This window comes from Haliaeetus leucocephalus, unplaced genomic scaffold (assembly GCF_000737465.1).
Source record: "Haliaeetus leucocephalus isolate CR32 unplaced genomic scaffold, Haliaeetus_leucocephalus-4.0 Scaffold656, whole genome shotgun sequence".
NCBI lineage: Eukaryota > Metazoa > Chordata > Aves > Accipitriformes > Accipitridae > Haliaeetus > Haliaeetus leucocephalus.
Window position 1 is genome coordinate 19,688,722 of NW_010973092.1, and position 26,652 is coordinate 19,715,373.

The 26,652-nt window shown below is 40.6% G+C and overlaps 2 protein-coding genes across 2 annotated transcripts in view; one reads left to right on the forward strand and one right to left on the reverse strand.

The window, feature by feature from the left end:
- Window positions 1–26,652, forward strand: part of CTNNA1 (catenin (cadherin-associated protein), alpha 1, 102kDa) — a 102,889-nt gene that overhangs the window by 41,264 nt on the left and 34,973 nt on the right. The window contains exons 7-8 of the mRNA XM_010579160.1: window positions 12,251–12,331; window positions 13,163–13,315. Of these exons, the coding sequence (XP_010577462.1) occupies window positions 12,251–12,331; window positions 13,163–13,315 (234 nt within the window). The remainder of the gene's footprint in view (window positions 1–12,250; window positions 12,332–13,162; window positions 13,316–26,652) is intronic.
- On the reverse strand, window positions 1,557–4,059 carry LRRTM2 (leucine rich repeat transmembrane neuronal 2). Its single transcript, XM_010579159.1, has 2 exons — window positions 3,637–4,059; window positions 1,557–3,298 (listed from the first exon to the last, which is right to left on the reverse strand). Exons 1-2 carry the CDS (start codon window positions 3,638–3,640, stop codon window positions 1,752–1,754), a joined length of 1,551 nt encoding a protein of 516 aa, XP_010577461.1. The 5' UTR covers window positions 3,641–4,059; the 3' UTR covers window positions 1,557–1,751.

Below are 26,652 nucleotides of genomic sequence, written 5' to 3' on the forward strand. Positions count from 1 at the left end.
TTAGCATACTGTAATTACTGATTTGTTCAAAGTATGTCAACACTGTGAGGAATTTTTTTCATCGGTGTATGCTGGTAATTGTTTAACACTGCAGCATTGGACACAACACTTTTTTTTTTCAGTTATACATACATGTGTATATATATATTAAAAAAATTTCCATCCCTCTGGTCCTTTTAGCTTTGGTTAGAATGTTTACAATATTTGAGCAGTTGACTTAAAAATAATGTAATTCTTTGCAGACCCCCCCACCCCCCCGCCCCTGTGGCATCTGAGTACCACCACTGCTGCATAGATCTGCAAATATTTACATATAATTTCATAGTATAGTATAAATAGCAATATGGTACTTCTGGCTAAAGAAACCAAATTACTCCTTAAGAACGAGGTGCGTGTGTGTGTATATATATTTATACAAGATTTTTTCAACGGCATACTAGTTTAGATTCTGTCCCATATCAAGAAATGAAACATTTTTCAGTGAGCTATTCTATAAACTAATTATATTATCCTAACTTATACTTATCAGAAGGTACTTTTTTTAAAAAAAAAAAAAAAAAACAAAAACCAAAACCAACCTGGTAATTACCTTGCATTTTGGAAGAGGAGGACAAGTGAGAGCTTATATTACAGGGGCTAATTCTGTCTCCAAAGAAACCAGTGGAGTTAGTGCATGAAAATAGCTTCTAGGCGAGAGGAAGCCTCAGCTGGGGGGGGCAGTGGGGGGACAAAGAGAGGCTTCTTCCTTCCTTCCCTCTTCTCCTTAACCTCGCGGTTGATATTTACTTTTAATTAAGAAAAACTTGCATTAAGGGTATTTACACATGAAAAGGTGTTGAAATGCTGTTTGTTCATAGTTGTAAGTAATTAGCCTGAATTCATGAAAAGCATCATCAAGTCAAACCAGAGAGCCGATAAGAATTGAATGCACTTAATATTTAGAATCGATCCTGTCGTACTGAGCCTTCCTAAATAAGCTGCACTGCCTACTTTGTAAGCGCCTGGAGAGTCATCTTGCTAATTTGTGATCGTCCTGCTAATTTGTGACCGTGTGAACTGCTCCATTCTGTATCTATTGTGAGCTTTAGCAAGGTCCATGTAAGCAAGCCAAACTATGAATATGCAGATAGGAAAACTGTATTTAAAAATAAATTCACCAGTTCCCAATGCACTTAAATCCCCACCTGGACCTTTGTTGCTTTTTTTTTTTTCTTTCTTCCTTCCCCTTTTTTACTGGAGTGAAATTATCAGAGGAGGAAAATCTTCCTCCACGGCTGCCTTTAAAGTGAACGGAGCCAGCTGGAGTGTTTGGGATCCTACAGCTGCAGTGGAACAAACGGAGTGTATGTCCCCCCGCAGATCTCTGTACAGATATCCAGTATCCATCCCCTCGGACTGTTTTCATTAGAAAAAGTAGAATGTGGAGACTTGGGTATAAATGTTTACACACAGTCATATAATTACATAACATGAAACATTTTACATAGTTTGAGGTGAGCATCTTTTTAGACTTTTAAACATTAGGAGTGCAACTTTAATGTAATCATTGCTTCTTTAACACTGAAAATATTATGGATTTATTTTTTAAAAAACTTAAAAATACTGCACCACTCCATAAACAATGTTTCCATTAAGTAGCTTGGAAAATTAGGCTTTATGTCAACATTTGTAAAAATTAGAATCTGATGTAGGTCCCCTACAATTTTAAAATAGGTTACTTATCTGATTTAATTTTTGATGGCATGTAGGTATTATACTTCACATTCTTTATACGGCAGCTGCTGACACTTGCACTGTCCGTAGCCATTAATGATGATGAAGGGTCCTTCGTGCGTGGGTTCGTATTCGTTATATGGTCCTTGGTCTGATATATTTGCCATATGCAGCCGTGTTTGGGATCGGAGCTGCCTGTGGTTTTGAATCATTGAGCACTGCCTAATTCTTCTTAATGTGGGAGGGCAGCACTTCCTGGAGATGAACACTATAAAAATGATAAAAAAGAAAGAAAACAATAAAGCCATTGTTCCTGTAATTACCCTCTGAGTGAAGATGGCATTGTTTGGCTCGGGGAAATGTTCTTCAGTGGTAACGACCATGCCTGCCGTAGTTGGAATCTCTTTGTCGCCCATATGGAAATGAGAAGAGCTTATTCTTTTCGTGTACTCAGTAGTCGGAGCTGCATACGTCGTAGCCACGGGCGTAACAACAGTTGATAAATTCCAGCAAAGCTGAAAACCATACACTGCATCCAGAATATCCTCTCCCTGGGTGTGGTCGGGGCTGTGGCAGAGGATGGAGTGCTCCCACCGACCTTGGAAGCCACTCAACCATGTGGCCAAGGCGCAGATCTTTGGGCTGCATTCCCACAGATTGCCGGAGAGGCCCACGGTGGTGAGGGATGTCAGTGAACTTAGGATCTTGGAATCCAGAGTGGTGATCTTGTTGTTATCCATTAGGAGGGTTTTAAGGTTAGGCATAGTTTCAAAGACGGTTAGGTCAATGGCTTTGATTTCGTTTCCAGTCAAATCAAGCTTTTCTAAGGTGCCCCAAGTCCATTCCATCCCACATGTCAAGTTGCTAATTTTGTTCCACTGCAAGAAGAGCGTGTGCAGGCTGCTCAGCCGGAGGAAGTGAGCAAAATTAATCTTTGTCAGCTGGTTGTGCTCTAGGTGAAGCTCCCTCAGCTTGATTAATCCTGCAAATCCGTTGCGAGCCAAACTTCGCAAGCGGTTTGTGCTCAAATCCAGGAACTCCAGGCTACGACAGTCCCAGAACAGGCGGACCGGGATGGTCCGCAGGGAGTTGGAACGCAAGTGCAAGGTCTGTAGCTTGCGAAGGCCGTAGAAGAGCTCGGGGTGCAGAGAGGATAACTGATTAAAAGAGAGGTCCAAATTCTGCAGGTTAAGCAGCTGGCTAAAAGTTGTGTTTGGCAAATGAAAGATTTTGTTGGAACTTAAGACTAATTCCTTAAGTTTATACAGTCCTTGAAAAGAATCTTCTCTGACTGTTGCAATTTGATTATGATCTAAGTGAAGCCAAGTAAGTTGACTGAAGCTTGCAAATTGATCCCTTTCAAGTTCAGAAATATAATTGTGCCTCAGTGACAAACCTAGCGAGCCCTTTTCAGTGGTGTTTGGCACTGAGTGAAACCCCTGAGAGTCACAGTAAAAGAGCAGCTTCTCACAGCGACATTTTGGTGGACAAGCCATGCCCAAGGCAGGCAGCATTTTTAAAACCATACTCATTGCATATAGTGCTGCCAGCATACGAGCCCCTAATGGCCACTTGAAATGTAAGCCTGCAGAATATAATTTAGGAAAACAACAAGATAGGATAGCCTTATCAGTACACTTTGAACATCACGATGGAAGATTTCACTGCAGATAACATTGCCATGCATTTCTGACAAGCTAATTCTAAATGCAAGAAACAACTTACTACAAAAAACAGAATACTTGGATATTACACTTAGGATGAGTCTTTATCTCTATTACGGAGGACTACAGTGTCACAATCGGAAAACATTTTTTTTTTCATAAGGTTCAGTGCAGAAAAATTTGCTTTAGCATCTAACTGCTCCTTTAAAGCATAGCTGGTCATTCATTATACAAGGTATATAGAAATGCAGGAACTTACCCATTCTTTTGAGTACATTGGAGGTTGCATTCAGTCGTAGTTTTAGACTCAACGCGGTGAGTCTGTAAAAGGCTCTAATGTAAGATAGCCTTTGAATAATTTACTGGGTTTAGTGTCCTTTGATATTAGTGCAAAATTGAATCCACGATGCTCTCTTGGAATATTCCTTTTGAAATCACTGGCTTGATCTTCTCTGACAGGTCTGCGATTTTTAAATCAATGCTTAATACAAGTTTTCGTCCTCTGTGGCTGCTCAGCTGTTTAATTGAAGCTCATGTTTTCTCTTTCCGCAGCTGTGGCTTCCCTTAGTCCTAACTTGTTGATGGCAGATGGGTGGCTTATTGCTGAGAGAAGCTCCTGTAGTAGCATGAGTGCATTTACTGAAAAGCTTTTCAGGGAAGCGGTACAAGAATGGATTTGCTTATGCGCTGCGACCACACAGTGCTGTATATAGGCTGACGTCACCTGGTGACGTTCCTTTTGTTTGGGTTTTCCAGAAGCTTTGCTGTTTTAAAGCATTGTGGTGCATACTGTGATCGTGTTAAAGACCACTGACAGAAGGGGAAAAAAAATCCAACGGTAGGAGTCCTTCGTCCCCGCAGTAGAAGGAATAGGAAAGACTTGCACCACCCCGCTCCCCCCCTCCTACATCTGTGCTGGCTGTATTCAGCTGGTATTAAAAGCGGCGCAGAGCTGCGGTTGGAAGTGCCTCAGTTCTAGCTGCTGCTGGTTTTCTGTTAAATATTGCTGCATAAAAGGAACTTTTAGATGCAAAGTATGCGCAGTTTGAATAGTGCTGGTTAGCACCAGCTTTTCACGGAGGTGAGAGGGATTTGGCAGCTTAAAGCTATGCATAACAACTGTGTTTGACTGTGGTCCCTGCAAAAGTGGTAAAGGGAGAGAACAGTCATTTAGGTAAAGGTGGTGTGTCAGAAAGTACAGCACACAGTCTGGGAGCGAAGGACAGGAGTGAGTGTTCAAGCGATGAGAAATTTCTGGAAAAAGCAAAGCTTGTGTTAGGGCACAGGAAAGATTTAATTGGAATCCAGCTTGACAGCATGCAGTTATGAAACTAGAAAAATCTATTTTCCCACCCCCCAAACGGTGGCTTTTGTACTTGCCTTTTCCTGGGGACTGGAGTGCAGGAGAGGAAATCGTGATGTTGGCATTTACTGTCGGGGCTCAGAGCAGTGTGAGGGCTTCCTTGTGGTCACCAATTACATTCTGGTGTTATGTGCCCCCCTGTAAAAGGGGGACGTTACTTCTATTAGCATCTTGCTGCAGGGTAGGTCCGTAACAGTTATCCTGTGTGTTTCAGAGTTGCAGAAATTTGCATTTGCAGAAACGGTGACCCTGTAAAGCTGTCTGTGCTGTTACAGCCGAGCTGGTCTTTGGCTGGAGCATGCATGCCCAGCGTGGAGGAGGCAAATGTGCTGTCATGGCTGCTGGCTTTAAAAGTTCATTGCCCTTTTATCTGGAGCAAACTCTCCTCAGGGACAGCTGATTTATGAGGGTAAATGGTAAATGTACAGACGATTTACATTTTTTTTAGGGTCTGGGGATTTTTGCATGGATGTGCAGGAAAGCCTTTGGAGCAGCTGCTCTGGCCTTCACTCAATGTGGATGAGGCAGGGGGGTGTTAGCTTCCCACTCCAAGCAACGTGAATAAGCTTTTTTTATTTTCACCTTGAGAGATAAAGCAACAATGTAGTAGAAGGCAGGTGAAAACGTTCACTCTGTAGCGGTGAGGTATCACAACCTCAAGATATGGGATGAGCTGAGAACAACAAACTTCCCATGCTGATGGAGGAAGGTGATGAATTGTGTCAAAAGAAGACTTTAAGTAAAATGGCCATTTACCTTTGTTATTAAGCTCTGGTTCCTTAGAGGTACTTGTTTAAACTAAGACTTATTTTCTGCCTGCTTCTCCCTTCACTGTCCTGTGGCATAATTGTAATACTGACTGCCTGTCCAGAGCAGGCTGAAGGCAAGTGCTAAGTGGAAAGTAAAGGGATGCAGAACATGAACTCTTTAAAAATAAACAAACAAAAATAAAACCTCAAACCCACCCCAAAACCAAAGCAAAACAACAACAAAACCCCACCTCCAACCCATCAGGAAAGTACGTATCTTTAATGATAAAGCAAATTAGGAAATGCTAGATAAATTTCTTAAATTGCTCAGCCATAGTAAATATTTTCACATTTGTTCTAGAGTGAAAGAAATACATGCAAAGAAATTACATAAACCTATTTAAAGAGTTTCTTCACATTTAGTGTTCACTGTACAAAAAGTACAGAAGCTAAAATCCAGCCTTAGCTGTCAGTTGCCAGCTGTCTGATGGAACTACTGCACTGAAGTACCTGTGGTTGTGCTTCCCATAGCAGCTCATCTGGTGTAAAATCCTGATTTGAAGTGTTGATTTGAATTTTAATAACATTTAAATATGATAACATAACATTTAAAAACAGTGTTCCAAAGGGTGTAATTAAGAAAATTACAATGGCTGTAAGGTCAAATATTACTCCTCTCCTGTCCTATCTGGTTTTGCTATTACCAGGAGACTGAAATTAGGTATCTTTTAGAAACATTTTGCTCTTTTGCATCAGTATCTGTTGGTAGGTTCCTCCCACATCAAGATTGTGTAATTTGGCACAGAGTTAAGAGTTAATGTTCAAACACGGTAAGTTGCTTCCTTTCTAAAGCTCTCCACTCTTTGGCCCATAACCAAACAAGGGCTATTTAGCACCTTGCCAGCGAGTTTCCTGTTTGGGAAACTGTTAACGCGAACTTTATGGGCGCTTTTCTTAGCGAAACATGTGCACTTTTTCTGTGCGCTTGTGAAATAACAGATATTACCAGAAGCATGCATCTGATTCTCTTAAGTCTAGAACTCTGCTGTAATATTCACATTGTTCCTTGGGAGCTGCCTGGGGTGTTGAGGTACAGTAGGCTGGGAATAAACCCCAGCTGCCCACAAAACTCACACAATTTCATTTCACCTGAGACTAAAAACTCGCTTGCATGCTGAGGAAAACCACCTATGAGTGCTATCTTGGGACTTCTGCCAGAATGGGCACTTTGAAGTAATGGCCTGAATCATCATGTGCAACAGGAGAGGGGAAAAAAGCGTGTCCACCTCAGGAATAAGCTTGCTAGGACCAAATAACCCTTTCAGGGGCTTCTCCCTTACCCTGCTCCTCCAGCAGCAGCAGAACTGGTTTCCCTGCTAAATGCATGTGCTGGAAAAGTAGAATTGCACCCTGAGGCTAGCATTGTCATTTAGTTAGGCTGACATCTTGTGGAAGCCTTCCTAGTGTATTAAGAACAACAAATAAGCTAATTTTACATGATGTAGATGTGGGCTGCGTGACTTTCTTGTGCTGTGGGCTTGGAGGATGGCAAGCCCTGGAGTTGCAGGCGAGGCTGGGGCAGCTGGGATTTGCAGCCACGTGTGTGGCACCATGCAAACAGACAGCTCACCCTTCTGCCTGAAGAAATGATTGCGTTAGTTTTTGCTGGACACTAGCATGTCAGGGATCACAGGAGTATTTGCTGCTTTTTTGCTGAAAGAGAGCCTTTGTGCTGTGTCAGTAAGGCTGCGAGGTGAAGGAGACGAGCACAGACATGTGGCTGTACAATTACCGTGCACATACTGTCACTCGGGTGCACTGCCATGGAGCTGGGTTAGCAGTGAGCCCTGAGAAGTGGACACGTGAGAAAAGCGCATGTCCAAAGTGATGCATCATCAACAGATGTGTCCAGCCCTTCAGGCTAGCTGCAGAGAGAGGTCTTTTGGGCAAGGGCGGTGGAAGGGATGGAACAGGGTATCATAGGCCAGGTGTCATCTTCCTGGGAGGAAAGGACACACATGTGCTGTGGTGTAGCATGGTGACTGTCACCTCCCTCTCTGGCAGCACTCTGCCCCTGGCACTGGTTGCACATTTTAATTCCTCTTTGTGCCAGGATGAGTGCAGGAGCCAGCCCTTCCCCTCTCCATGGGCGCTGAGGGGAGCATGGGGCTGCCACGGCTGCAGCCTGGCAGTGGGGAGGGATGTCGGGGTGGGAGCAGCATGGCATGGCAAGCTGTGCAGGAGGGGGAATGCAGGCATCTTTATTCTGATTCAGGTTCTTGCTGAACCCTAGATGATACTGTGCAGCCCCAGTGCTTTGGTGAGCTATGGGCTCACCATGGGAGACTCCTTCCTTCAACAAACCAGTGTATAGTCCTGCTTCCTCAACCATCAGACCTCAGATACGAAAACACCACTGAAATTCATGTGTGTCGTACTTCGTTGCTTACCTTTCCTGGTCTTGAATCAGCTACTGCTTTATCTAGAATTTGCCTGTAGCCCTTGTATCATGGTAATAGAGGGGTATGGACAGTTATCCTTTGTAGACATGTAATTAGGCTAGGTGTCAAGGCAGAAATGAAGCATGTGACAAACTGAATCTGAGCACTAAATCTCCTGCCTCCCCACGAAGCACCGCTCAGCAGGGGCGCACTGACGTACGACTGCCTCTGCCACTGCCTGCCCAGAGGAAGGTATGCCAAGCACTCATTTTTCACTTATTAAATCACCATCGTCAACCATGACGCTGCATGTTGTACAAACAGCTCAGAAGACAATTCACAGATTATCTGAAGCAGAAACCTCTCTGCGAACCATCTTTTTTAGGTAATTGCATGCTGGGTGGCAGGCAGGGCAGTGGTGACTCTCAATCACACAGTGGTGGCACATCTGGCTCGCATCTGGGTGCTCATTTGGCGGGGAGGGATGCTGGGCTCTGCAGGGGTGTGTGCGCTGTGAGAGCTGGTGCCGGGCAGGAGGCACTGTTTCTCTCAATAGCTCTGTAGCCTTAGCTTAACCTAAACTGATGATGAACCATTGAGATTAACAATGAAAGTTTTTGATATTTAGCTGTAAAAACATGGCTTTGTGACTAACTCATTGTAATACATGCACTGCTGATTCTGGTGGCTTTAAGACAGCATTCATGTACTGCCACCACCGTGCTCTTGTTACCTTTGTAAATCAGTTGGGGTTACATTTTTAATATCACTAGCTGTAGGAAAAACTTGGTTCAGGGGTTTTTTTTGTTTGTTTTAATTCAGATGGCAGGCCTACAAAGGGAATGCTTGGTGACAGAGATGGTGATTCCGCTTGCCTCCCTGTATACAAATGCCCTTTCTTTGCTTTAAGCCATTAAAACAAACCCTAGTGGGGATAGCTGTGTGAGCTGGAACAGCAAAGATGTGACAGTGACTGCTTGTATTGCTTTCCAAGCAGGGTAGCAATGATGGTGGAAGAGCAGAGATTATGGGGGGGTGGCAGAAATGAGCAATTTTTAACACCAATTCCAGCCTCTTTGATAAAGATCTGATTTAATTTAAAGTAAATTTGCAGCATGGCTAAATTTATTATCCATGATACTGGACAGAGCTGTGGTATTGTGCTGCAAAATGACTGACATGGTTGACATGACCCTATTAAATCTACTGAATCTATTAGCTGCTTACTGACTGCAGAGCTTGTGATTCCCTCAGCAGAGTTTTGTGCTGAATATCTAAAAATCCTATTAGTAATCTGAATATTCAGGCTTTGCTATTGTGAGTCCTCCTAATCCCGTGGATAAGAGAAGCTGATAGCTGGGATGTGTTGTGCTGCCGAATCATTAGTGGGCTTCTCAGTGAAAGTTTGGACTAGAAGCAAGGACCAATTTTTTAATAGTAAGGGTAATTGGTTACTGGAATAAATTACCCAGGTGTGGTAAACTGTCACTTGGAGCCTTTAAAACATGATTTATTAATTCAGAGAGAGAGACTAGCTCAAACAGGACTTGTTGAGCTGTAGAGTGGAACCAGTGGGTAAAATTCATGGGGCGTGTGGGAGCCTGGACAAAGTGACTGTTGTGGTCAGGGATGATCATCAGTGTTTTTGTGTGCCTTGGAGGGTTTGTGCAGCCGCAGGCTTTGTGGCTCTTCATGTGCTCCAGCAACCACTGTCCCACTAACTGCCTCCACTCGGAGCTAACGGGGCATAATTGGTCCCACAGTTAGTGCTTTATGTTTCATTTTTTGCAAAAAAGGTCAAGAAACTACAGATGGGCAAAACTTGACATCCTTGTCTCCGGGCCAGGACTTGGTTAGAATGGGCTGTGATGATTTAAGATGTTAATGACAACAGGGTCTCTGTAGCCACAGAGGTGCGGACATCCATCATGTTTGTCCTCTTCTGCCTTGCTGCACCAGCCCTAACAAAGGAGCCGGGTTAGTAGCTATATGCACTAAATTGTTAAATTACTGCAGCTAAATTAGCAGGGCATTTTATGTTGCAGCCTTCAGAAGGAAATTCTGTTAATACTTTTGACGAGCTCCTGTACTAAAATTTCTGAATGCCAACAAGGTGGAAATAAATTGGAACCACCTTGCTTAAAACCTAATGGGTTTAGATTATACAGCTCTTTCTGTGCTAGTACATGGTGTAGCTTAATAGGAATGGGTGAACAGTATGAAACTGGTGCTGCTTAGGCTCTAATGTATGCCTTGCGTGCTTTTCAGGGCATTTTACATAGGACTGGCTGTGGTCTCATCTCGTGAACTGAGTATCCATTAGTAGAAGCCATCTCTTGGTTTTTCTCTCATCTGAAAGGCATCTGGTCCTCGTGCACTGAGGCTGTTCTGGGCTGTGAAGCCAGGGACAGCAAAGTGGAAGCGATGGGTGGACTCGCTTCAAAAGCATGCTCCTGCTTCGTGTTAAAATGGTAACGTAAGGGCACCCAGGGAGAAGTAAAATGGCACTTCTTAGAATAGCTGAATGTTTGGCTTTCTACATAATAGATGAGTATATAACTTGGATCCAAAGATATTCCTGGAAAAAAACCCCCATGTGTACGGGGGGGTACCATGGGTTCAGTAAAATGGTCACGTTGCAATAGGTAAACTGGTGTGAAAGCATCAGAAAGAGCAAGCAGCTGCAATTGCAGGTTTATGTCTCAGAGCAGGCTTTTAGTTTGTGTGCTGCCAGTTGGCAGGTTTCAGGTTTTCAGGTGAATCGCCTGCTGCAAGTAGCTTGCTGCCTGCCTCAGGGTGCGGGCAGTGCCCACCGCCACCAGTGTGCCCAGAGCTGCAGCTTGGGACAAAGCATTCACGTTCAATGCAAGCTGGACAGGCACTTTCTAGCCTAACTGCATTTCGGTTTTCATATCCACCAAGCATGGGAACAGCAAACTGTTCAATAAATAAGTAGTATTAATCTCTACTTTATTTAGAGACTTTGGCTTTGATTTTTGAATGTGGGGTGAAGAACGGGACAGTGCTGGGTCTGCCAAAGGCTGTGGTGTAGTCAGAACGAGCTCCTGGTTTTCATTTCAGTCACTTTTCAGTTACCTTTTGTGATGAGAATCAAATTACTTGATCAGGGAGGTGACAAATCTTCAATAATTCATTAAACTGTAATGACTTTACAATATCCTAACACCCCCCCCAATTTTGTTAAATTTTTATTTCTGCTGTAGCATGGATTCCATGTTTTAGATTCAAAGCTGCTCATCCAGGTATTTCAAACCAGCCTGTCACCTGGAGAATTGATAACTGGCATATCCTTACTTTAGTGCTGCTAAATGGTTTTTCTTCTCAACAGGATAATTATATTGATCGTGGCTTAGAACTTCAGAAATTGGATTGTGGTTGCATAAAGTATGTTTCAAAGCTCTAATATAAGGTATATTATACAGAAAAAACTCCCAGCAAAACCAGACCACCACCATTGTTTCATCTAACACTCCCAATTTGATACAAATCAGGATATTTTCAACCCAGTGTCTGCTTATAAAGAGAGAAGCTGCCACTGCTTCTTGGCCCCTTGCCCTCTTTAACAACAGGGCTAATGCGAAACTTGCTGTATCGAACCTTGGCAAAATCCAGCTCTCAGTGGGTGGGCCTGGATACTTGAAATGTTGGATTTCATCCCCGACAAATGTTTTGTAAGGATTCTACCTTTAAGATAATTGATTTTTGGCTTTTGACTGACTGCTCAAGAGCAGTTTTCTGTGATAGTTGGGTATGAAGGTGTGTAAGGGAGCACTGTTGTATTGGACAGGCAGCCCTGTGGACTGCTTGCATGGTGCTCATACCTGTAGGTTGAAGGCAGCAGGTGAGATGTTTGCGTGCAATCCACTGGCCTTGGGTGATCATGACAGCCGAGGCTTGTAGAAGATTGAGGGTTGAAGCAGTGCTGTTCTGGGTTCGATGCAGTGCCAGCCGTGGGGTGGTTGACAGAGCTGGCAGAAAAGAGAAATCTAAAATTCAGAGGTCAAATGTGGTCTCCGGCTGATAAAGAGCAAAAAGATATCTAGATTTATGAAACCATCCTTTTCTTCTGAAAGCAAGCTGAAGAGTGTTAAAGGTAGAATCTTAAGGTGTCAGATGTTACTGTATTGCCCAAACCAGCCAGGAAGAGAGTGCTTTATCAGGCAGGTGGAGGTTTTACTTCTAGTGTGCATAATCGCTTAAAAAAAAAAAAAAAAGCTGACAGTGTACTCAAAACGAATAATACTAGTTTTATGTTGAGACCCTGAATACCTGTTTACCTCTTTGTCTCTTGTTTTTCAGGCTGGACGCAAAGAAAGAAGCGATGCACTGAACTCTGCGATTGATAAAATGACCAAAAAGACCAGAGACTTGCGAAGACAGGTAATTAGTATATGAAGTTGGTACTTGTTGAGGCAAATGAGTGCATTTCTGCATGTTTGCCCTCTATGGAGATATGTTATCTGTTAATTTGTTTCTAGGGGCAGTGGGCTTGCCTGCTTGTATTTAGTGAATTAAGAGCTAGGAGCTTCCAGAGCCTAGTTCACAGGGAAGCATGGGGTGGAAGTGTAATCCCCTGTTAACTGTGTAATAAAGATGTTTAATTCTTGACCCATCCTCGTGGCAAGAGACATTTAAAAAAAAAAAACAAAACCAAACCAAAAAACAACCAAAAAAACCCACCACCCTCCCATTTTATGGATTTTAAACATAATCAGGGATATTTTATAATTCTGATGGTATTCATCTCAGCCTGTTTTCTTTGAGGACTGTATTTGTATAACATCAATCTTTTGTCTGTTTGTTTTTTAAAGCGATGTATTCCCCTTTTCAAGTAAATGTGAATATGGATCAAGTTTGTTGAAAAATGTTTTTATTCTAGTAGAAAAATAAAAAAGTTAAATCAGCATGTTGTTTAATCAGCTGAGGGAAAGCAGTAAATTTACTCAGACAAAACCAACATGAGCTGCTAAATCAATATTTGTGGCCAAACTGGTGACTTGCACTTACATAACTAATCCAGTTTTTTAAGGAGATTTAACTTAAATTGAAGCAAAAAGCATATAGACAAGGCAGTGCAGGGAAAGCCTTGGTCACACAAAGGAAGAAGGATCAATGACGAAAGTACTTTAAGCTTTATGTATTAATACAGTAAAAGGAAAACAACAGTAGAACACTACTGAAAAATAACTCGTTCTTTTATTTTTATTTTAGCTCCGCAAAGCTGTTATGGACCATGTATCAGACTCTTTTCTGGAAACAAATGTTCCGCTTTTAGTATTGATTGAAGCTGCCAAGAATGGGAATGAAAAAGAAGTTAAAGAATATGCCCAGGTTTTCCGTGAACATGCCAACAAATTGATTGAGGTAAGATGGTACAAATTAAAATTAAATTATCACTAGTTAAGTTAAAACAAGACTAGGCAAAACACATTTTTCAACTCTGTTGAAACAAATAGCAAATTCTCTAATGAATTTGCTTTTTAAAATTTAATGAACTTAAATAAAATTTAATTTAATATTTAAATAAAAGTGTAAGCTTATCAAAAAGCAGCAGGTACTGTTACATTGCCCATGTAGTTTTAGATATTGTACAATGTGAGTATATCAAGCTGTTACCTTTACTTGATTTGTTAATTGGAGATGCTGATGTGGAGTAAGGTAGACTATGGCATGACTGTCCTGCTGTACAATTGGACCTGTTGCTTGAAGCCTGGAGGTTTTTTCTTTTCAGTAAAATACCACTGAATATAAACAGGCCTCTTACGTGAAGGCTTTTAGAATGAAAACCTGCTTGTGTCTGTGTAAAGAGCAAACAACAGACAAACAAAAAAACTTGCAAAAACAACAAAACTGATCCCTGTCACCTTTTTCTAATAAAAACCCAAAGGTTCTCAACCTGGTTTTACTGAAGACTAAAGCTAATCTATGGGAAGATCAGCTTAAATGGGACCAACCTGTCTTAACTAAAATGCATTAAGGATCATTAGCCTACTCATACAGGTAACAGTTTTCCAACAGGTAGTGCATTTACAAAGAGCAACATAGGTTCATACCCTGTATTCATGGATACATATTGGTAACCTTGTCCTCTTGCCATTGTTTTTGCATGAGAGTTTTGTGCCTGTTGATGCTAGATGGCAAGGAACAAACATCTATAGGTATTGTTGAAGAAACATGCCACTAGGAATAAACTTCAAAAACTACTCCTGTACACTTTGGCATGCTTTGAGGCATCAGCTGGTGCATGTGCTTAACCTCAGCAGCTACCTGGGAACAGTCAGATACTGGTTAATGTATTTTTGCTCTCTTAGTATCACTGTATTTTATAATTGAGTCCATGTGCCTCCTAGGCTCATCAGGAATACTTTCACACAACTTGACAGATTTAAATTACCCAATAATAAGACTATTGAACATCAGTAAAAGTAGTTTCTGGCTCTTGCCCGATATTTTTTTCTCACTTTTTTTAAAGCCTTAGGGGCTCGAGTGTGGTGAGCAACTGCCCCATAGTCTAGGGTGCACCAAGCTAGTACAGCTCTTCAGGGTTGCTGTCTAAGCAATTAAGATCTTGAATTCTTCAAAGGTATGTGTTCTTCACCTTTGGCCTGCTGCATTTCAGTGTAGATGCCATCTTCATGTAGTTTCAAAGTTATTTTATTCTAAATTTTAAGTAACTAACGTTCGACAAAACAGCAGGCGGAAGACAGTGCTGCTGTGCCCTGCCTCGACAGCAGGTTACAGCTGTTCCATGCGCAGTGGTGGAAACGCTTTGAAGTGGGCTTTGTCTAAAGCTTCCCTTCTTCGTGTTGCGAGCCTAATTTATCTAGAAAATTACATTTAGGGCTTGTTTACAGAAGTTGTTGACTGGCATAACAATAGCAGTACCTATTCTGCCACCTCTTCAGTGGATGCGTGGTGTCCACACGTGGAGTTCATTGGCATAATTACAAAGGTGTAATTGTGCTGCTCTGTCTACAAGCTTTCCTCGTGCTCTTGCTAGGTGAGCCCTTACTCCCTGCTCCTTCAGAATATGTGTGCCATCTGAAAAGCAACGGGTGGCTGTCCTCACTGGGATGTAAGAGCAGTTTTTACAGACCTTACCTTGTGTGCAAAATGCCAAGCTGCAAATGAGTTTTACAGAACCTCTATTCAGCCAAACAGTCTGTCTTTCAAGAAAGACTATTCCTCTGAAAGTATGCATTAAACAATATTTCTGACTGGCATCAAAAGGTTCTGCTAAAATGATATGCTGCTGCAACAACTTTTTGAAGGCTTGCTTATTGCTTTTGCTGTCTAAAATGTAACTATAGCTATGAGTAGCATGATCTAGGTGGCTTATAAACCTCTTCCATGAATGTAGATGGATTAATATATGTGCTTAGCTTCAACAGAAGGGTATTATACTCCTGCAGAGCCTTTGTCTCAAGGGGATAGAGAGCCACTGCGGAGTCGTATGTGATGTCAAATTTACTGTGAAGGAAGACAGGTTGGGGTGGGTTGCACTTACAATGTCTCGGTGTGTCTCTGTCAGAATGGAGAAGGATGTTTGCAAGTTCCCATATGATTCTGCTCTTGGGCAGAAAACTCAACTACAAGTATCCAGAGAAACAATAAAAGATCGTGTAAGAGCAGAACAGAAGATGTTCCACTTGGTGAGATGAGAAGTGATTGCTTCCACCTGTTTTCAGTGGAAGATAAGTGTGCTGGGGAGTTTATTGTAACTACCCTCAGAAATGCTGCTGAGTGACTCAAGACATCAAATGTGACAAAACAGCTGCAGCGCAGAGTGAAGCTGTGTTGTGTATCACGCTGTGATTGACAGGCTGCTGTGTTTTAGATGTAGAAGAGAACGTGTCCTTTCCTTTAATGCTAAGCGATGGGAAGAAGCACACATAAGACACCTGCTCTGCACTAGGTGACTCAGAAGATCCCCATCTGAATTAGTGAGATGTTTTACACCTTGGATTTAGTACCCCTTTGTCCTGTGACCAGGAGGAGTCAGTGCTGCCCTCCTGGTGAACCAGCCACTAGAGGGGACTGTGATATTTATTTATTTATTAATACTAAACTGTTGCAGGTGTTGGCTAGATGGGAAGAGTAGCAGTGCTGGTTCTGCTCTGGGTTAGCATGGGGAGTTCTTGCTCCTGCAGTGCAGAGGTGTTTACAGGCTTTCCAAGTAGCTGTAAAGAGATGCAAGCACATGCTTTGGGTAATTTGATTTTGAAACACTCCTTTTTTGGCAGCAGAGTGTGTCTGCTTTGTGGTTCCTAAAGTCCAGGCAGCCAAATTTGACCAAAAGGTGCAATTACCACAAAAATCTGATTTGCCTGCTGGGTCTGTATCTTCTAAAGAAACCATACCAAAGCTGTGTCCCAAAGGGCTTCCATCTAATTTGTTTCTCGTGTAGTAAAATACTAATGCCCTTATCCTGTGTTTTGAAAACTGAGTAACAGTAAAATAGTAAAATGAGACTTTTCTCAGTTGAATAATACCTTTCAAAGATAGCTTTCAAAATTGCTCTCTACTAACAGTCCATTAACTAGCTAGCACTCTGCCTGAATTTTGTTAAAGGAGTTTAATTCAGGAATTGAGAAGCCAATTTAAATGCAGCACACAAGAATAACAGAAGAGACAGCATTACACAAACCAGTGTAAGAAAAAGTGAAATTCACTTGTGAACTATGAAAGTTTTCCTAATTTACAGATTGTAAAGTACTTGCGTTCCAGTGGTTTTTACAGTGTTGGGTAAAGTAGCCTTGGTTCTCCAACCTGTAACTTTGCTGTTAAGGAAAGACAGCTTGGCGTTGGCACCCTTAGATTTAATGTTCCTCCCTAGAAGAAATTAGGCTGTCCTGCAACTTGCTGCTCATTTTCAATGATGTCACTTAGGACCATGCTGACTTTTTGTTCCTCCCAGTCTTTGAAGTGTGCTTGTGCACCAGTTGCCTTTTTACTGCTCCCTGTAGTCACTGCAGTGACACTTCTGGCTATTGTCTGAAAGTGAAAAAGCTATAAATGTTAAGAAACTTTTGCTACACTATTGAATGCTTTAGGAAAAAAAAAAAAAGAGGTTGTCAGTTTGTCGCTGTTGTATACTGTGTAGTTTTAATGGAAAAGTTTCTCAGACCTTAAGAAATTAGATAGTTAAAAGGTAGATGAGGACAGAGTCCAGGTTAAAATCTTCTGGTAGCTGTTTGCTTGCTGAAGGATATTTTGGTAAGGGAGAGTTTGCAATTCCTTAAAAACAGTGAATAATCTTATCTTATTCTGGAACCCAGTACCCCTGTGTCAAATGTTTTTCTCAAATTTTGTGTTTAAGTCTCTTTCTCAGACAAACTTGGTAAGACCAGGGAGGCAAAAGCTCTCAGTGATGTTTCATAAGCATCAATTTTTTTCCAGTTGCCTTAATTTATCTGAAAAGACTGCTCTGTGCCTTTTTTTAATGCACTGGGTTGTATCTTGCATATGGAGAGATGATTTTCTCATCTTCAGTGAAAACCCATGAACAGATGCCGACTGCAAATTTATTTGCTTGGAAAGAATCACATTTGGGCACTTGCAACTCCATAAGCTATCTGTAGCCTCTTGCGCTGACTTTTCCCCTTCTGTTGCCCTAACTGTTTAGCCTGATGTCCTAGAGTAATTCTTCAGACCTCGGTCTAAAAATACCACTTTCCAAAAGCCCAAAGCCTTGCACACTTGCAACATTTTTACTACAATTTGTCCTGATTTGTCCATCCTTACAGCCTATATATTCTTCAGAGAGTCTTAACAGCTGCAGATTTTTTACATGTGAAAGGCTTTTAAAAAATCTGAAGTGGGTAAAACATAGCTTGGTTTTAAAATAATAGCTAGCTTTTGGACTTCAGACACAGCAAAGGTTTTGAAAAACTGAGGCTTGCCTATCCTCTGTTCATGAGATATAACTTACCTGGACATAGCTAGTTACCTTTGTGATAAAGGTATATATGCAGTGTTTGTGCATCTTACGCATTTATTAAAAATGAAGCATGGAATGGGAGTATCCACCAGATCTAGAAATAAATCTGGTGTCACAAGATTATCCTTTGTGTCTATTAGCCACCCGATTTCCAAAGTTTATAGGAAGTTTATAAAACTAGCATCTTTGGAGGTGGGAGTGGACTGGCTTTGCTTATTCTTTAAATATTATTTCTTCATGCTTGCCATCAAAGGTGCATATCAGTACTGAAAGATAGAGACGATGTGTCTTGGGTGAAAAATGCAGACAAGCATAGCACTTGACACCCAAATCAAATATTGACTTGGAACGTTTTTCTGAACTTTGGGTATATTAATCTCTCAAAACTCAGCATTTTCCAGGCTAGACTCATTATCAGTCATTACTGTGGTATCTGAGCACCTATTTTTCCTGTTCAGTAAGCTAATTTACAGGGGGGAAAAATCTGCAAACTCAAGTTTGTCTTTTACTTGCTTTTATTTTTAAGGTAACTGTGTATTACAAGGGAAATGTCCTTGCGCCATGGTCTGGAGAAGAGAGGCAAAGTTAGTCCAACTTGAGACTAATTTCCTATTTTAAGATGGAGAGCAAAATGTCTTTACCAAAGAACAACCACGTTTTCTGTAATTTGTCTATAGATAACCTTGGCAGCAATTTGAAACAGATGTCTTTAGTAAATGACCAGTATAACTCTAATGTGCCCTCTAAAGTCTGACACCCTTCAAGAACTGATACACTTTCCTTTTAAGTTCATTTTATTAGTCAACTAATTCATAAATAAATTAAATTCTACTCATAGAACATGCTTTCCTTACATTCATAATCAGTAAAGTAGGAAAGCCTTAGCTAAAAAAAAAAAAAAGTTCTTCCATTTTCCAGCAAAACTGGATATACTTATCATACATAAGTAAAGGCAAGTGACCTTTTAATAGGATAACTTTTGTTCTTGTAAGGGTTTTTTTGAGGCCAGTCTTCTAATGCTACACCAAATTATGCATGAAGGGGTCTGTAGAATGCTGGTAGAGATTAAAAATCACGTTGGAAGAGGAATAAGAGATTTCAGGGTAATCTTTCTATCCAGATTTCATTGTAAATACACATGGGAGAAGCCAGGTAATCAGTAATCTGACAGTGAAACTGATGGGAGAGATGAAGTGATTGAAGATGAATTTGAACCCTCACATATCTGGACAGCTATTGGGGTGTTCGGAAACATTTTTTTATTTGAAAATCATCCCGGTTAGCTGCTGCTACATAGAGGAGAGGCATTTCTGCCATACCTTTTCCATAGGGGCAGTCATTATGTTGGATGATTGTTGAGAGTGTGGGGTTTGGTCTTTAAACACTTGCGCCAAAGGGGATGTGAAGGGTGTAGAAGTTGGAGGTGAATGAGGTTAGGGTTTGGAAAACTATAGAATCATAGAATCCTTTAGGTTGGAAAAGACCTTCAAGATCAAGTCCAACCATCAACCATTCCCAATAAACCAAGTTCTGAAGTGCCTTGTCTACATGCTTTTTGAATACCTCCAGGGATGGTGACCATGTTAACGTCCTTTTAGCCCTCTAGAAACAGCCCTGTGTTTACTCTGTTCCTTTTTCCTTAGGAAACTTCAGGGAAGGGGAAATCTGTAAAAGAGGTCAGGAAGTATAAGCACAGTTGAGTACAGGTGCTGTTGATATGCCTTCAGAAGAAGGTAAAAAGCAATAGAGTCCTGGCCTGTTTTATTTTCCAGATATTTGAGTCTTAATTCCAACAGCATTTTTAAGTAGCTTTTGGGGTACAGCTTTTATAGATGTGGCATAAATGTTTTAATTCTTGATATATAACTAAAAGCGTCGATGCAGGTCTGGATTTTCGTCATCTTAGTCATTTGCAATATTGGAATATTAGTCATGTATTGTCATCAAGGAGTTGCCTGTGTAGAGCTCATTCCTCTTACTATTTTGTTGCCTTCTTCAAGAGCATAATGTGTTTATAATTACCATTAAGTTTGCCACGAACAGTTGTCTGAATCACCAAAAACTGGTTTAAACAGCACCAAGTTGGAAGCCTTTAGTAAGATGATAATGCAGCATGCTCTGAGTGATAAGCAAAATGAGCTAGGAAAGAATTATGATTTCTGCTTTGATAAACACAGATGCTTTTTTGGATAAGGATAATTATTCAGGTACTGTCCAAATATCACTGCTAGAAACACTTTTATTTCAAAGAAAAACATTTGTATTGCTAAGAAGCATCTAAGATGAGGATTCGCTTTGAAAGTTTTAACTTAAGGTCAGATCTACGTTACATACCAGTGGTGTGATTTCTGTCATGGTAGCTCAGATCGACTTGTGTAACTAATGTGTTTTGTGCTTATAACAACATTTTATCACTTTAGCTTGTTTGTCTGAGGAAGGAATAGTTCCTGTGCCAATAGTTACATCTGCTGCTACAGCTGCATCTACAAGGGGCACGGTGCCCACGTAGCACACTGGTATTCCTTTACCAGCTCTGCTCTCTGTCAGGTCTATAGAAAGGATAATCTACCAGTCGGGAAATAAAGGTATTCCTGTACTGCTAGCACTTTACTACTGTGGATATGTGTTATGCTCTAGATGTATTAGTTCCCTTCAAACACTTCTTCCCCCTCTTTCATTGAAAAATTTCCCTGTTGGCAAGAGAGAGAAGGGCTCTCCCTTCTGCACTTGCTGCTCGGTAAATGGAGCCCAGTTCAGTTTGTTGTGATGCAGAAGCTCTGGGTTTGCCCAACTGTGTGAAAAATTTCCCTTCTTTATGAAACCTTGACAACATGTGGGGTTGCATTCTGTTGGAGAAAGACATTTCCTCTGGGTATGGAAGGAGTTTGTTTTACTGAGCTTTCATGGGACAGCTATACCTAGAATGGCACCAGATAGCTGGAGAGGTTGTTGGGAGACAGCTCGTTTAGATTGACAGCCAAATGCAAAGCTGTATTCCTTAACTAGATTTTTAGACACACAGATACAACTTGAAAGGTGCAGGTTTTGAGATTTGATCCCAAAAGTGGTCACCCATGAAAATATTAAGCAATTGCCTCAATATTATAGGGAGCAGAAAGTACACAGAATATTGTCTCTGATCCCCTTCCTCTTCCAACCAGTTGCCAGCCTGTTGAAATAAGAAATCCTGAAACCCCAATTTCTTATTGTCTGAAACTTTTGAATCAAAACTGCAAACGTTTTGCTTGCCAGTTTTGTTCCATCTAGCTGAAATTTCCCCTCCATGTGTTTATAACCAGACTTGAAATTAAAATTGCTGTCATCTTCTGTGTGAGGTTGCATAGCTCTGGAAATAGCAGTTATCTCAATTTTAGTCCATCGTTCCCCTCTGTGCTTTACGTCTAGAGTTTTTCTGTGTGCGGCTTGTTTTATTTAAAGGCTTTTACTATTTTAAGTTAATACATTGGGATTCTGTTGCCCACAACAAGCTCTTGCAACGTACCTTCTGTGGAGCTGCAGCCACTTGCAACTACTTAAGTCATATAAAATCACAGAGGAGTTGACAGCATGACTCCCAGTAACTTGCTCCAGAGTCCCTATGGGCTTGAACCAAAGTCCTCCTGCCATCCCTCCATGCATTAAAGAATTGGAACTGTTTTGTGTAATTCATAATTAGTTATGCCTCTGCAAAACTAGTGAGTTCATAGGATTATAGCTATAATGCAGCCTTCTCCCTCATGCGGTACCTATTAGGACTGGATGTTAAAATGTTCACATTTGTCTTGAATATTGAGTGTAGTGTACAAGTGAATTAATAAATGTATGGACTTAATGAATAATAAAAGCCTTTTTTTTTTTGAGAGGGATGGAAATTACATAATTGACACATCTCTACTGAGAGTCCTCAGTTGCCACTTAGGTTTGCCAGAACAGTTGTTTCTACAGATAAATTAATTTCATGGGCTTTGACCATCATGAAGTGAATCTGGACTGTTTTCTTAATACGGGGGAGGAAGAAATTAGATGTGCTGTATTTGAAATTTGTGAGAGTATCAGATACACTTTTCTTTGGCAGGTCCTCAAGAAGAAAATGTTGAATGGCTGCCTCTTCATTCTTCTTTTTTTCTTTTTTTTTTTTTTTTACTTTTAATATGGGTGATTTTAAGCTGCTTACAAGTGGGAATTTGCATTCCCAGAGAAATTGTAAAATGAAAAGTAAAAAATAGAGCAAGAAGCTGAAGTTTTGAAGTTTAATCAGACATTAAAATGCCAGGAACACCTTTGAAAAGCTTTGTTTCCATGTTGCTGAAATTCCCAAAGTATCTGTGTATAAACGGGTATGGTGTTGTTATTTTTGCATAAGGGTTCGTGAGCATCTGTTATGAGAGGATACTGGTTAATGTTAAACTGAAAAGTTATGTTTTTCAATCATAAGACAGTCTGAAAACTCTCTTACTTCTGCAATGCTATTTTTACAACTGCAGTTTCAAATGAGAGTAGTCAGACTCTTAGAATTCAATCAGTGTATGTTTGTCTTCTGCATAGCGATACATAATCCTTATTTATAACAATGCTGTGTGGCAGAGGCAGCTCTGACAATTTTAAATTATGCAACAATAAACACATTACAGAGCCTCCTTTGGATTACACCATTGCTGGATGATTGCATCCAGCACCCGTTTAGGAGGGCTTTGCGTACTTGAATTCCTGAAGAAGCTGTCCTAAAACATGACCTGTAAACAAGGAGGAAAAACTTGCTGTTGCATTTCTGAAGTCAATCCAGGTACATGAAGTAAAGACTTTAATACAAACTTTCAGTGTCAGCCTTTGAAATCCTTGAAAAAGATTTAATGATAGAGATTATAGTTCCTTTTTTCTCTTCTGCTTTTTGTCTCTTATTGAAAAAGCAATTTGTCAATCCTTTAATAAACAGTTCCATGTAAAGTAACCCCTCTACCTAAGCTAGGATGTCAGTGCAAAGAGAAAGTTTAACAAGTACAAAGCTGTAGCAGTATTTCTCGATTATTTTCAACAGTGTAATTTTAGTAGCTTAGCAAATACCCCAACCTTGTGTAGTTGAGGCTGCTATAGTCTTTGAATTGCTGGAAGACATGGCTCCTTAGTCATTATCTGAACAAATTTGAAGTTCAAAAAAAATTAAAAAATCAAAAATGTATTTCAGGTGAAAAAGGTAAAAACTGCCTATTGTCAGACAAGGCAGTTGTCTACAACAGCTGACAACACAAACATAGGCTGACAAATTGTCACTAATGGAGGAAAAAACTGCTTTAGAAATGTCAAGGTTTTTCCTGATTCAAAATTAGTAAATTCTGAAGCATCAAAATAACTAGAATTTGAGATGGAGTCACTCTGTGACAGATGGTGCAATTTTTTTTTTTAATTTTTTTTATATTGGAATTACACCTTCCTGCTAATAACTTATTCCTGATAGACCCTTTGCCCTGAGATGGTACCTGCTTTTAGAAGGAACGAGTTAAGTAATGCCTCCTCCAAAGGCATCATGTCATCTTGCAGTAGTCTGATGTTGTTGTTAATACCAATCCGATTTGAGTTTCAAGAACTGACCAGTGCATGAAACCCACTTCCCAGATGAGTTCGTCCAGCTTTGAGTTTTACTTGGCACCGGTTTGTTAGGTCAGTTTGTAGAAATGGTTGTGTCAGTGCACTTCTTGATAATGCTCAGTGCATTTGTCACTGGGGGTAAACTTAAGCTCATTCATCTAAACATCAGCAGCTGCTTTGGGTCCATCCTGCTTTTTGGGATACATGAAGCCATCTTTGGGACATGGTTGTATACTCTCTAAACTAAGAGAGCCTTGATATTGCAGCAAAAAGATGCTTTTTAAATTGGTCTGTCAGTGCTGCAAGAGGTATCTCTGAACTGTGTCAGTCTAGTTGCTCTAGCCTGTCTTCATTCCCAATGTATTTTTAACTTTTTTCAAGAGATTGCTCATTATGGCTGATTACATTATTTGCGATCATTTTGTCTCCTTTGATGCCTGTGCCAGTAGTGCTTATGTAAAGGGGCTTGATGATATTGAATGGTAAGAATGAACAAATGCAGTGGGAATTCAATTGCTATTTTGCTCTCAAGCACAAGTGTTCTTTCTAAATCAAGTCTGACCACTTACTATGTCAGTCAGCTACGTTGTTGGAGACATGGAGCAACTACTTCATTTACATTTGATTTAAGGGGAATTTTTGTTTGTTTGACGTGCTTTTATTTTATTTGGAAGTTTTAGATATGTATGATTTCTAAGTGCTCTGCATGCTTTAAAACAAATTTGGCTGTAGTTGATCTTCATCTCAGTTGTAAAATCCTATGTATTATGTGTACCTGTCAAATAACTGGCCAGTAGTACCCTATCTTCTCTACAAACAGGGAGTTGAAGTTACTTGTCAAATATCACACATGAGTTATTGATGATGGATTCTTTCAGGTAGTTTTGAAATTAAATTTCTTAATCCTACAACCATCCACCTCAGCTGGTACATGCAGTTTTAGGATTCATGCTATAGAGCACCTGATAATGAATGATAATTTAGAATACCTCATTGTAATGTCATTTACAACTTGATTAATTAGTTAACATAGGTCATCTTAAATTTCAAATTTTATGAGGTTTGTGAGCGTTTTCCAATAGTTTGACAGTCTTCCTATGGGTGCAGTAAATGTTGCATTGCTGTGAATTTACAGCCACGTCTGCAGCACTCTGAAGTCACCTCTGCTGCTGCAACATCCTCACTTTGCTCTGATGTTCAGCAAATAGTTTGCTGGGAAGTTTGTGTGCTAATCTGGCAGAGAAACTAATTCGCCAAAGCAAATAGCTTGCTTTTGGACGAACATGCTGAAATGAAGTGTTGAGATTTGGAGACGCAGCAGTAGAATGGGATGTGGCAGCCAACAGTTGGATTGTCTTAAACTGCCAAAGACCCTCAGTCAGGGAAGCACACATGCTTCTTTCATAAAGGTTGGCAGTCCCAGTCGGGCAATTTCTAAAGAAGAATTGCCATCAGTGAGGTATTCAGAAGAAAAATGACTGTTCAAAAATGACTGTGCAAAAAAGCAAAATTTCATCATACTATGGCGGGGACACTCAATTATAAACTTCTTTGCCTCTCTGTATTCAGACAGAGCGGGGTTTCTCTGTGCTTGATTCATCACACTTGGCTTGAGAGAGAGCACAACATCTCCAGATATCGGAGAGGCTGATTTTGTAGTGCTTCAATGTCGCTTTTATTCAGCCCCTACTCAAAAGAGCTTTGTGTTCTTCTCGCTCCTAGAGATTGTAACTGCTGCTGTGGAGGCAGAAACGATGTGGAAATATGGACCATAAAAAATACTGGCAAACTAGTGTTTCTCAAAAATATGACCTGTGCTTAAAACAACGGCAAAATCTTTATTTGACTTTTAAATCATGGCATCTTTCTGTCTTCTGATTTTTTTTTATTTTTTTTTTGAGCCTCTAAACAAAAGCATAGTATACTACAGCTCACTGTGAACTAGGGATTTAAGATATAGCAAATCTACAGGAAAAACCCCCTATGTTCAAACTAAAATCCCTTTCTGGTAGGGCTTTATAGAGAGTACAGCTGTTTGGTGGTAGTTCCATGCAGAGAGGAACTAAGCTGGAGACTGGAGCAAATGTGGTAACAGAAAGGACAGAGCAAATAGCTTTGGCTAAGCTGGGTGCAAGCTGCATGACCTTGCAATGAACTGAAGACTTACTGCAATTCTGCCTCATAATATGTAGGTCTTGTCTACAAAGACTAGTGCAAAAGAAAGTTGAGGAGTAGGACACTTAATATTTCTGAAAGTTGGTAGAGTTTTCTATATCTTGTTGATGCTGCACAGTCTTTCTCTCAACTTCAGTTTGTTTTAATCCAAATATATGCTGTTGCATCTGTTTACTTGTGGGAACATACCTCTCTTCTTGACAGTGCACCATTTTGTATCCTTTGGAACTTGATTTGGAACTGGAGGGAGGAAAAGGCTGAGCACTTTGCAATGGGAAGTTGCTTTTTGGTCCCAAAATTAATAATGGGTTTAATGAAAAACAGCATTCAAGTATATTGGCATGTGGTTGATGGTTTGTGGGACAGTAATGTATTCTGTGTGGGAACATCTGTCATAAGGGAATGGCTTGGGAAGGGGGAAAAGCATGTGATATAGCTGCAGATACTACTTCAGGATGACTTGTATATGAATGTACAGGATAGTTTAATTAAAGGGAGAATGCAATTTCCCCAGCTTATAGAGAAAAGTATATGGAGAAATCTGGTTCACTGGTGTTACTGAGCATCTGCTGGCTTGTGGTAATGCTTTTACAGCACATTTACTGGGGGGGGTTTGCAGGTTGCTCTGTCTCTGAAAGGACAGTACTCGGTGTTCATCTCAGTTCACTTCATGCTATTTTTACAGCTTTCTGTGTTCAAATGGCTCAGAATAACATGCTTGTCATTCACCTGTCAACTAAGAAATGTAACTTACTTCAGACTTCCTTCCCCTGAGAGTAGCTCTGATATGAGGAATATCTTCAATTACCAAAACATTCTGTGCTGTCCCCTTCCTGTGTGCTCGTAAAAGGCAGGTGTTTACAAAAGATCCTCTGTTTCAAGATGACCTAGTTATGGATGCTGCTGTGCAGCAGGTCAAGGTTTTGGAGTAAAGTTTTTAGTATCACAAGATGCTATTCAAATTTTGGAGAATTGTGGATGGATCTTCAAGATCACCTGTACC